The sequence below is a fragment of the Balaenoptera physalus genome, assembly GCF_965194825.1.
Source record: "Balaenoptera physalus genome assembly, chromosome: X".
Lineage (NCBI taxonomy): Eukaryota > Metazoa > Chordata > Mammalia > Artiodactyla > Balaenopteridae > Balaenoptera > Balaenoptera physalus.
The window spans coordinates 108,290,504-108,302,725 of NC_138903.1; the positions used below are offsets into that span (position 1 = coordinate 108,290,504).

At 34.7% G+C, this 12,222-nt stretch overlaps 1 protein-coding gene across 19 annotated transcripts in view; it reads right to left on the bottom strand.

Moving 5' to 3' along the window:
- Positions 1-12,222, bottom strand: part of THOC2 (THO complex subunit 2) — a 110,325-nt gene that overhangs the window by 10,981 nt on the left and 87,122 nt on the right. For 8 of the 19 annotated variants that reach the window (XM_082446796.1, XM_082446793.1, XM_082446795.1 and 5 more), the window contains 11 exons: positions 11,915-12,056; positions 11,300-11,457; positions 10,229-10,357; positions 9,349-9,480; positions 9,077-9,261; positions 8,396-8,574; positions 8,046-8,148; positions 6,944-7,374; positions 6,681-6,739; positions 5,141-5,272; positions 185-322 (listed from right to left, as the gene is read on the bottom strand). In XM_082446796.1, coding sequence (XP_082302922.1) covers positions 185-322; positions 5,141-5,272; positions 6,681-6,739; positions 6,944-7,374; positions 8,046-8,148; positions 8,396-8,574; positions 9,077-9,261; positions 9,349-9,480; positions 10,229-10,357; positions 11,300-11,457; positions 11,915-12,056 — 1,788 coding nt within the window. Of the gene's footprint in view, positions 1-184; positions 323-5,140; positions 5,273-5,862; positions 6,740-6,943; positions 7,375-8,045; positions 8,149-8,395; positions 8,575-9,076; positions 9,262-9,348; positions 9,481-10,228; positions 10,358-11,299; positions 11,458-11,914; positions 12,057-12,222 lie in introns of those variants that run through there. The other 11 variants (XM_082446791.1, XM_082446785.1, XM_082446789.1 and 8 more) reach the window with 6 other exon arrangements.

Below are 12,222 nucleotides of genomic sequence, written 5' to 3' on the forward strand. Positions count from 1 at the left end.
GAGATTATTAGGCTGAAGATCCTTATTACTGTAGAAGATTCAAACACACTTTAGGGTAAAAATACCAGTTAAAACACTAAATAATAGACTGTCATGCAACAAACTAGTACTTTAAAAAAGGCAACAAACACACTACCGTACATGATAATGAGCTTTCCAAACTAGTTTTTAAAAAATTACAAACCCTTTTCCGCTCTTTCCTGTCCTTTTCATCTTTTTTTTCTCTTTCTCTGGATCTTTCCCTCGACTTGTCCAAATCTTTCTTGTCCATTTCTCTCTCCTTACTCTTGGACAGTGGTGGAGGAGTATGATTAATGTAGAGCTGTTAAATTAAGGCAATATTACTAAAGATTATTAGTTTTCCAGTATTGGCATCATTTGCTTGATTGTTTATTTAATGAAAGACATTTGGTAGTAGACCCAAAGTCAAAACTGGTCAGTTGTCTGGATTATGAGAGGTAAAATAAAAGAGCATGGCACAAATTATGCAAAGAATTCAATTCTTGACCTTATAAAAATTATCATTTAAACTCAACCAGTTCATTCCTGCCTCAACTGAGATCTTTATTAGTAAATTCACAAGCTACAGTTCCTTATATAGCTCTATTGTGAAGACCCATAACCACCATTATTACAAGAGTCCATATGTGAAAAATAGTGACTGGACTTTCTCTACTGCAAACAAACAAAAAAATACAAAGCTCTACACAATCATGGAAATTTAAAATAGTTTTACCATCCACTGATAAGCAATCGATGACAGTGAGCAAAAGTATAAAATAAAACCTAGCCTTGACTTTACTAATAAGTCTTTTCTGCCTCAGTGTATACCATGCATAGATTATCCTAAATTACTGTTATAGTAAAGGCTGCATATTCTCTACTTCTGAAAGCGCTCCAATTTCTGTCAAATAATCACAACTGATTGTAAGATTTGTCTTACTGGTTCTAAATAGCTCAGAAAGCCATATTGTCAGTTGAGGTTGATAAAACAACTCAGACTGAAAAATGATGAACCAATATTCTCTTTTGCCTATTCTTTCTCCAATGAAAGGCCCATAGACAATAAAACAGCCAAAGATCAAGGATATGCTAATTCTAAATAATTAAGAGGTAACCTTACTTATGCAAGTTGTAAATATGGAAATCCATTCTAAAACAAAATATTAAGGAAATAATCAGACACCTAACCTTACGGCATTTATAACTGTGCTACAAGCTTACGTTTAACTTAAGACATTAAAAATATTAGGCAGCAGAATACTGAATATAACTCATTATATAACTACACAATTCTAGATGTAACTTGGGAATGAAAAGAACAGTGAGTCAAAAGTCAAATATTTTTACACAAAGAAATCCTTTGGTATTCAAAGGAATACATGAAAAAAGACAGCCATCAGTTTGAGAATTAAATTAACACTTGTTTTTTTAACACCACCAAATATTTTCAATTCAGTTTGCTCAGAAATACTGCCATAGCAATGCATAAGTAGATTCTTTAAAATTCCAGTGTTTAAAAGTTGATGATCAACTGAAATAGACAAAATGTTTGTTAATAACAAAGAGCAAGAGAATGAGAAACAATCATAAAGTGCTTGTCCAAAAGGTACTCTTGCCGGGTATATGCCCTAAATGACACTTTAATATTTTCTAATTGTGAGGTTTATTCACATCTTAAGTCAATACTATTTATGAAACTAACAAGACAAAGAAAGTAGTATGTTATTACAATACTCAAAGAAGACTTATATTAGGGAAGTATTGCTTAATTCTTCCAGTAAAACAATCTTTTTGTTTGTGATTACAAATAAGCACGTGCACACACATACACACACACACACACCCCTCCACAAGAATGAAGTTTTTAAGTGTACCTAACTTGAATTCTGTATTGCAAGGAATTGGGAATCCTAGAAATTCTTAGTTTAGAAATGTACCAATTCTATTCCTTCTTTCTACCCCTCTAAGAATAGTTCTGATCACAATACTCTTTTCCACAAAAACATACAGTCTCTCATTGCCTATGGAATAAAATGCATATTCCTTAGCTTGGGTATTCCAAGCTCTTCACAATCTTTGCACAATTCTACCCTACTATGGAGTAACCCAATGTACTCTAGGCTGTGGCTACCGCTGCTCCCTAACACCCTGTACTTCCCAGCAGTTCTCTTCACCAGAACGGTTGCTCATTTTTATCTTAATCTCTTAAACTCCTACTTTGCCTTCAAAGACAGCTCGAAAGCCATCAGCAGTTCAACATTCCCTCAACTCCACAAATCACTGTCCAGTGAACTCTTATATTATTTTATATTAACCTTTCTTTGTGGCAGGAATTCCCAATTAATTTCATGTCATTTATTTTTGTCCATAACATAGTTTATAGGATGGTAGGGGAGCTAATGTGCCTTTTCTACTTTTACACACTTCCTAGTGTCTTGTACACATAGTGAGTACTCAATACATGTTTGATGAATAAAATTAATGATTTGTTAAACTGATCTGCATGTAGCGTTGTTGGATTTGGGTTTTTTTTAATTTGCTTTTATTCCTGATACTACTGGATCCTGTTTTTTATTGGCTTTTATCCTTGACATTGAGATCATTAGATCCAAAAAAACAATTTGACTGATCTTCAAAATCTGTTTAAGAGACCACTGCCACACTGACCCTTTTAAGGCTACAATATATAAAGATGGCCTCACATGTAGGCTCACGTTTGGTTGGTTGTAAATCCTTGTTTTAAGATGATGAACAGAATTAAAAGCTGAATTTTATTTTGAGGTGGTTATTGCTGCCCTCTGAAATTACAGAGAAGCTTGGTTTAAAGGAGCATGCTTTTCATACTTTATCAAATGTAACTGCTAAGATTGCCAGGTGAAAACACAACTAACCAAAACTATAAATACGCCAACTCAAAACTGGGGGTAGAAGGTGAACTGACAGAAAAGATTTGGATACTAAACTAGAATCCCACTTGAAAAGCCAAGTCCATGTGTATTACAAAGTGAAAATAGTAACTAGTTTAGTAAAAAAGAGGATCCTAGGGGCAAAGTATAACTAAAAGGTCAAACTAGAGCAGGGAAACATTTTTATATGTACGATGACAAAGTAACCTGAAAAAACAGACACATACCTTTCAAATCCTCTAAAAAGTAAAAGCTACCACAGAAAGTTTAAATTATAGAACATTAATTTTAGAGAGCACTCAAAGTCCAGTGAAATTTTTTTTCTAAGACATTCATATGCTATTAAACTTTCTTAGACACACAAAAAATCAACATCAACTACTATGCAGACCAGTAAACTTTGGATGCTTTACCAAGTCCAAAGGCATAAGAGTTCATTTCAAATATTTACTGAATACCTAATCATATTACCAGGTACCATACTAAGCACTAAGGATCTGAAAAGTGGTATGAGTTGCAATTTTTACAAGGGTATTCATATGCCATTTTCAAAATTTTCTGGTTGAATGTGGAATAAATCTATTGAATTTTAAATGCCCACAAAATCACCATCTTTTTAAGTGGGGCGGGGGGATCACTATAATTTAAAAAATAAGACAAACACACGAAAGAAGTTAAGAATCCGTTCAACTACTATTGAAATGGGTGCTAACAATCAAGGAACCATATTTTTTTTTTGCAGTTTTTGTTTTCATTGTGGTAAGAACACTTGAGGAACCTTAATTTTAGTCCAAGTTTTGGTACTAACAAGTTATATGCCACTGGGAAAAGATCAAGAACTTTAGTCTCTTATTTGTTAAAAAAAGACACTGCCACCTGCCCTACCCACCTCACAGCACTGTGATGAGTATGAAATGAGATAACATATGTTTACCTCATATGTTTTATTTTCAAAAGGCTTTCACAAATGTAAGGAATCATAATCTTCATCATTGCTTAGAAAATCCAGTTAACTATAACAGCAGGTTTTCAACTGCTTCAAAATATGTTTCAGGAAATAAATATTCACAAGGTAACATTGTTAACCCATGAATTTAAAATAGTCCACACAAGCCACTGATGGTTAAGACTGACATACATACACAATCCCACTCTGGTTATGAAAACCTACTATACTGGAATACATTATTCAATTTAGCAAATAAAAAGTTTTACCTTAAAAGAAAGCATTCACAGTACAACTGATTCTCTTGATTAATACAGTATATTCTAAAAACAATGCTACAATTTTAGGACACAGGCACATTAGCTAATCTAAGCTGTTAAAAATTAGTGCTTACTTGCCCAATAGCCACAGACATTTCATTATAAAGCTAATAGTTCTAAAAGCAGTTAGTACTGTCAACTGGCTTTGTTTCAAAATATCATTTTTTACTGGTCCACCAGTAAGGAATCATACTTAGCAGCAGATATAAGAGGAGGCAAAGTAGAAAATCAAAGTGAAACAGGGTACAAATTTTATAATAATAAAGACAAAATAACATGAACATTGGACAATTCAACTATAACCATGAAATGAATGAACTCTGTAATAAGATACACAAACTGCACATTATTTTTAGTAGCAGAATACTCAAGAAAGTAGAGTAATAGGCAAGAATTAATACTGACATGTAAACACAACCATCAAGTTGAGTATTCCCCTCCAGGAGAATGATTAGTTTACATTAACCATATTTCTTGATAATATGCTACAACTACCAAAAAGGTAGCTCAGCAGAGGTGATATAGACTTTTATGGGTTGAGATGGGCTCAGTTTTTAGAACAGTTATGTGAATGCATCAGATATATTTTTTGGCTTTTTGGGTTATCTAAAAAAGTCAGAAAACAGCCTGACAGATTTGTTTTGAGAAATTAAATAAGCCTACTCCTCAAAAGAAACCAACAACTCCTTCCTCAAATCTTAAACTTACTTTCAGATTTTGAAGCATAAAAGGATAATGCGTAACAGCAAGGAGAGATTATAGAAAGGTTGCCACATTACACACATTTTATAACAATTTCATTAAAAGGGACCATTGTCATCCACTGTTTCAGTTTGTGATAGGTATTTTTAAAGTTTATTCCACTAGCTTACTGAATTTACTAGGGTGAGGGTACCTACTAAACAAATGAAGTAAAGAATTTTTCTTTGTTTTACTTAGGCATGATGATTTTAAAAGACTCAAACCTTTGCTGAAGACTCCTTGAGTTCGATGAGACTGTCCTGTAGAAAATGAATGGAGATGACAGGTGAGCTGGCATAGTTCTCAGAACCCAGAGGAACTTTGGGAAGTATGGCTGTAACCTGGAAATAAACCAGCTACTTCTTGTGAGGATAAATCTCGTGATGTCATTGTTATATGAGTATCAACAGTAAAAAACAAAAGCAAAACTATGTAATGGAATTGTAATGTTTAAAAAAAAACTAAATTATATGTACTCATTGTAACAAACAAAAATCTTTCTCTGCTCAGAATTTTAAAATAAATGTCAATGCCACATTTTTCATAACACTGTATTTAAACTACAGATAATGGTAAGAGGCTTAAGAAAGCAAAATATTTTTTCTCCACAAAAAGTTTAAAATAGTGGAGATCACTGTGGAAGAACAATGTTGCCTTATATTTTCATAGCTTTTCTTTAATAGGGAGGTTTCAAATTTTCCTTTACTTGTGACTCCACCATAAATATATACACATTTTATCCTAGCCAGAAAACTCAGTGGCATTACATTAACAAGAAAACAAAATGTATTTATAAAAGAGTAATCACTTTTTTTTTTGCAAAGTGCCTCTAACGATGAATCTCATACCTCCCACAAAAAAAAAAAAGCATTTAAAAAAAGAAAGAAAATGAAATCAATTACAGTATTCAACCACAGTGCTCTTGATGAAGAATTAGTTAACTCACAGGTTTAAAAGTTCAACGTACTGCAAATTCAAAGATTCCATGAAATTAGATGAGTTTAGAATTAAAATTAAATATGGAGCAAGGAATGGCTACCCTGAGTCTTCAAGAAGGCTACACCCACGATTTTGTGCTGCAGTTGAATGCCTGGGGTTTCTCTTTGCTGGGTGGTAGGATTGGATGCCACATCTGCTTTTATCGTAACGCAAGGTTCAACTTGTTGGGAACCCAATGGGTATAAACAAACCTCCAAGGGAAGATACAACAGAAGCTGCATGCTCACTGAATATACACAACTACAGGAGAACTGATCACCAAGGAGACTTTAAAATGGAACTCCTTTCAAGACTCCTTCTTAGAAGGCACACATCGGTATGATGCTCATCAAGAAGCTTGATGAATTCAGAGGTATCTTGTTTATCCTGTATCATCCAGGAAGTCTTCAGTGCTATATATTCTTCAATATTTATGCCGAAAAATAGGCTTCATTCTGCTGAAAAGATTCATTTGCTTGTAGCTACCATTGCACTCCAAAAAAGACTGCTTAAAGCAGTGAGGCACTTCTGGGTAAAATTTCTCTTGCACTTTGAAACACTACAAAATTAGTGCTAGGTCCTTGAAGTTTTAATATTTTTATAAGAAAAATACTCAATAGGAAAAAAATATCAGTCCACCAATATGTAAAAAATTCATTTTCTAATGCAATATAAAACCTCCAGTGGCTCCAGTGAATACTTGGCACAAGACTTGAAGGAAGTCAGGACACGTATTCCAAACAGGTGAGCCTAACATGGACGCTGCCTTCCTCAGGCTATACTAACCTTTACTGTTGAGGAATGTGATGGAGAAGGGTAGGTATCAATTTTGCGACGTTTTTGTTCTGTTGGGATGAAAAGAAATAGTCACAATAAGGTATGCTTCCACTTTTTTCCACACACTTAAAAAAAAAAAAATCACCAACTTCTAAGGTTATCAGGTATTAGTTCCCCCTACTAAAGTCCCTAGATAACTTGCCATAATAACAAGACAAGAACCAACTTTATATTACAACAACCAAAGGTAAACAAATATAAATCAAACTTGCCCCTTTCAGGCTCTGCAATATCTGATCGGGGAACAGGTGACTTCAAGGACCCAGAAACTGGTGTTTTCTCTCCTCCTTTAACATTTTCCTTTGATTTCATTTCCTTTGCTATATCTCTTTCTCTGGATGGCTCCTTCTCTCTTTCCTTTTCTTGAGTTGACTTTGATTCTGCATTGGGGACAGTGGTCTTGAATTTCTCATCTTTAGCTTTTTCTTCCTTCTTGAATTTTTCTTTCTCTTTGTCAGACTTAGGTGTTCTTTCCTTCGTCTCTCTTGCTTTTTCATCTTTACTTGGCCGTTCTTCCTTCGGTTTTTCTTTACCATCTTTACCAAGTACTCGGGCCTCTGGAGTAGTAGCTGGAGTCTTTTCTTTTTTCTCTTTTTCTTTCTCTTTCCCTTTTTCTTTGTCATTTTCTTTAACAGCTTTGCTGCTTAAGAATAAAAACATGACATTTTAAGACAAATGGTCATAAAATATATTCAATGTTATAAATCATAAAGCATTTCTTACTGACTTCAAAAATTCTAGAACTATGAGTAGCCCTTTAAAAACTAAAGGACAACTTTAAGACAAGTAAAAAGGAAGTACTTCTTTATCCAGTAAATAATAACCAAATTCACAAATAGCAGGTTAAAAAAGAATAATTAAAGTGATGTTAGGCCCTTTAATTGTACATGTTCATAACCTTTGAGGATTACAAAGTAACAACCAAAAACTATCCCATAAGCCAACCAAGGGTGCTACGATCAGGAACTGGATTACTTGGCTGGATGGATCACTGGTCTAAATAAGTAGGCTTCTCTCATGTTAATTATTCTTACCCAGATTGTACACAGCAAACACTCAATCCTAAAATTTTTTTTAACTTCACCACATACATTCCCCTGCACATCCCAGCAGAGGAAACAAAGTCAGTCTCAGCATTATACGAAACATGAGAATGGTAAGCACATCATCAAAATAGCAGTATAGACAAAATTTCTAAGTCCAACAAAAATGACTTCCATAGTATTCATCTATCACCCTCTGTCATTCATGTCTAATGAGGTTGCTTAATCATATAAGAATTCAGAATTTTGACATACAGCACAGTGTTCCTACCTGTTAGAGCCACTATTTCCATTGCTTGAATTCCCTTTTGGTGTGGCACTAGAAGCTTTATTAACTGCTTTCACACCACACTGAGATCTCTCCCTTGATTTATCTGAAATAAAGGTAAGGTTTTATTTGACAAGCCCCTAGATGTAAATAAGCTACAATTGCACAGCAAAATGATTATAGAGACTAGACAGAAAGAAACAAAGGGCTGATCACTTCTTGACAGTTACATACTCCTACTTAGGGAATAATAAAGTAACACTAAGCCAGCACTTTACTTGTCATGTGATACAAAACATTTCAGTTTGCTGAAACAAAATGTATTACTTATAAATTTCTACAAATAAGCATACCAGTCTCCTCGGTACTGCTTTCATCCGATTTAGATGCACTTCCTACTGACGATGAAGACGGCCCACCGCCAGGCCCATTTTGTATACTGGCAACTGCATTCCTCGGAGGGGGGTCTTTGTGATGAAACTCATTTTCAGGTATCATGTATGACTTTCTACTTTTCAACTGCCCAGAGTAGCTGAAAGTCGCACAAAGTGTTTAAATATACAAATACAAATCAAAAGGCACAAACATGGGGTTTAAAAGAATAAAATTAGCAAGTTATTCACTCTGCTACTTGATTCCAGAGAATAAAAAATATTAATTTTCAGTAAGTTCTTGAATGTCTTTATAAGAGAACCTAGATGCTTTCTTAAAAATTTCAATGTAAGCTAATCCTTCAACTAAAATGCCTTTTTTCCACTATTGAAGATTTGATAACTCAACTGATGATAAAATTACATTTCCTCCAAACCAGGATATACTATATATGATTTCTGAAACTATCATCCAGTATAGACCGGAAGCTGATAATCAGAAGTGACAACTCTCACCAGCCTGTGGGAACAAGATTGCATAATCTCCCATAATCTCCTGAAGTAAGGCAGAAGATAAACTTCAACACTGTAAGACATTTTAAAGTCTTCAGAATCCTTCTGTAATCTAGTCTCATAAATCACATTAAAGTATAATTGTGTTACCCCATAGCCAATGCATATAGATCTGGCCTCTTCTCTTTTTCCTCTTGGCAGATTTTATGCACTCTTCTTTCCAAAGCCTGACCCAGATTCAAAACTTTTGGGTACCACGGAAGTATTTTTGTTAGCACGATCAAGATATTCCTGATGTGAGAATATTCGCCTGTTTCAAGGCAATGTACCGATGCCTACAACAAACATTTTAAGATCTGTTATTAAAAAAGTATAAGTATGAAGAGAAAAAACCACCTTTGAGAAATACAATTTTTTCTTACCTTGGTTAGTTTGTAATGCCATTTATGTACAACGTGTCGAAAATTTTCATAGTCTAATTGATCAGCTTTATTTCCACCATCAAAACCAGTTGCCCGTAATATAGTAAGAAATCCTGGATAATTTCCACATTCCTAAGGGCAAAAAATAGGCTGTCACTTTTAAAGAAAAATTCTGTCCTCCAAAATAGCGGAAGCTGAAACTTAAGTAGACTAGATTAATGATTCCATGTGAAAACATAATGTGTGTTTTGAATGATAGGTAGTTTTCACAGAAAGATTCACCTTATGCAATGACATTAATTTGAAATGTCAGTTTGAGATAGGATAAAAATATAGCTTTTTTTTAATAATGAATGAATTGTGCTTAAATTTTATACATTGTTTTACAACTGAATCTTAAACTCAGCTTCCCCCTTTTTTTTTTTAATTTATTTTATTTTATTTTTTATTTTACTTTTTTATTTTTGGCTGTGTTGGGTCTTCATTGCTGCGCGCGGGCTTTCTCTAGTTGCAGTGAGCGGGGGCTACTCTTCGTTGCGGTGCGCAGGCTTCTCATTGCGGTGGCTTCTCTTACTGTGGAGCACGGGCTCTAGGGTGTGCGGGCTTCAGTAGTTGTGGCACGCGGGCTCAGTAGTTGTGGCTCGCGGGCTCTAGAGCGCAGGCTCAGTAGTTGTGGCGCACGGGCTTAGTTGCTCCGCGGCATGTGGGATCTTCCTGGACCAGGGCTCGAACCCGCGTCCCCTGCGTTGGCAGGCGGATTCGTAACCACTGCGCCACCAGGGAAGGCCTCAGCTTCCCTTTTAAAACTGAACCCAGAGCTTACTGGAAGCGGTCATTATATACATGGTAAATGGGTAAAAGGTAAGAGTATTTGTCATACCTTTTCATATGTGGCTCTATCACTGTGCCACCTGGTCACAGTCTCTAACATGCAGCAAAGGAATCTCCCATATCGACTAGCTTCATTTTCAGTACAGCTTGCAACTGTGTAAATTATATCAGAGAAAACCTACAGAAAACAATGTGTGAAAAATAAAAACAAATCAAGGTCAAAATTAGTTCAAAATATTAAAAGATCATGTAATAGCAAATCATAATAAACTAAACAGGTAAGTTTAGTCAAAATGCATCTTCCCCTTTTATATTCACAATTCCAGAGACCTTTAAAGATTCTGGCTTTTGTGAGGAAATAGCACATTCATAAAGCAACAATAACAACAACAACAAAAAAACCACTTTTATAAAGAAAGCTGATTTACAATGAGGGAAGAAAAACACTATCATTATTATTACAACATAACTTCTTTAACAAAGACTTAGCCATAGATATTACTGGGGTTAAGGGGACAGTAAGCAGAGGCGAGGCTGATAGAAACTAGAAATAGGCAGCTGAGAGGCTGTAACATACATCATGTTTTTAAACCACAAAATGCAGCTATTTATTATTATGAAAAAAGCCAGATGCAAAAATCTGTGAATGTGACCATATTGAAAAGCATCCCTGCTTTTATATATGTGCAAAAGTGTAAGCTTTTTCGTTGTTTCCTGAGGGGGTGAAGGTTAAAAATGGAGAAGAGAGTTCTACCTATTATGACAAACATATAAACCCAAATGTTGAGTTAATGGATTAACTAGGGGTGCTTATTATATATCAGGCACTACTCAAAGTGCTTTTGTGTATAGTGACTCATTTATTCCTCACAACAATCTTCTGAAGCAGGTAGTATTATCCCGTTTTACAGATAGAAAACTGAGGCACAGAGAGGTTAAAAAAAACTTGCCAAAGATCATATAGCTAGAAAGTAGCAGAGCTAGGATTCAAGTTCAGGCACTTGGCTCTTGAGTTCATGCTTTTAACCAAACACACAATAATACCTCTATAGATTATATATAATGTTTAGCTATCTTTGTGTGAGACTTTGTGTTAAAGGTTGCAATAAAAAGAACTTACTCGATCATAGCAAAGAAGTGTGGAAAAATTTGGAGTTTTCTGTTGATGTACCAATTCAACAAAACGAGCACAGTAAACAGCATCAATTGCTGAAAAAATACATCGAGGAAATATACACAGCTGTAGAAATTTTGTGATGGTCTCATTTTTGGTAGATTCTAAAAATAAGGGAAGAATATATTAAGTGGTAAACTTCTTCCTCAAGTGCCTCAAGGCCACTAAACATGACAACATAAACTTTAGTGTAGAGAATGATATAAAACCACAAACTATTTATAGTTTGTAACCAAAAGGTCATGCCTGGGATAAGACTTTCATTTTCACTCTGTGGACATTTTTCTACCTATAATTTCTCCAGAGATAAGATTTTATACAGAAAAGTTGAATGATAAGCTGCCAATATTGTAGTTTTAAGTTAATTAATTTCACCAGCAAATTAAATCTGTTCCTTCAGTGAACATGTGAAGTCGACTCTGCGTTAATGAATAACCAAAGAATGGGATAGTGAACACTGAGTTGAAATACAAACATAATACACTTCAATACCTCCAAAGTTATAAAAGTTTGCTTTTTTAATGTAGCAGTGGCAGAAATGTAACAATTCCAACAACTTACTTGCTAAAAGCCAATTGTCCTTTTCCAGTTTCAGTCTCTGTAGCACTCGCTGTACATGTTCCATCTGTTTCTTTTCTTCTTCAAGAAGCTTGTCCTGAAGGGCAGTACATCGCTCCTTCTCTTTTTTCTTTTTATTTGGAGGCTACAAAGTACAAGTTAGATACTTTTCTAACTACAGGCACATCACCTCTCCTTCTTTTAATTAAAAAATTTGAAGAGATAAATGCTGATATCTTATACTAATTACTTCAACAGGGATGTTCAGGAGTCCACTTGGATGTGCTTTGACCTCCATTCAACAAATCCGA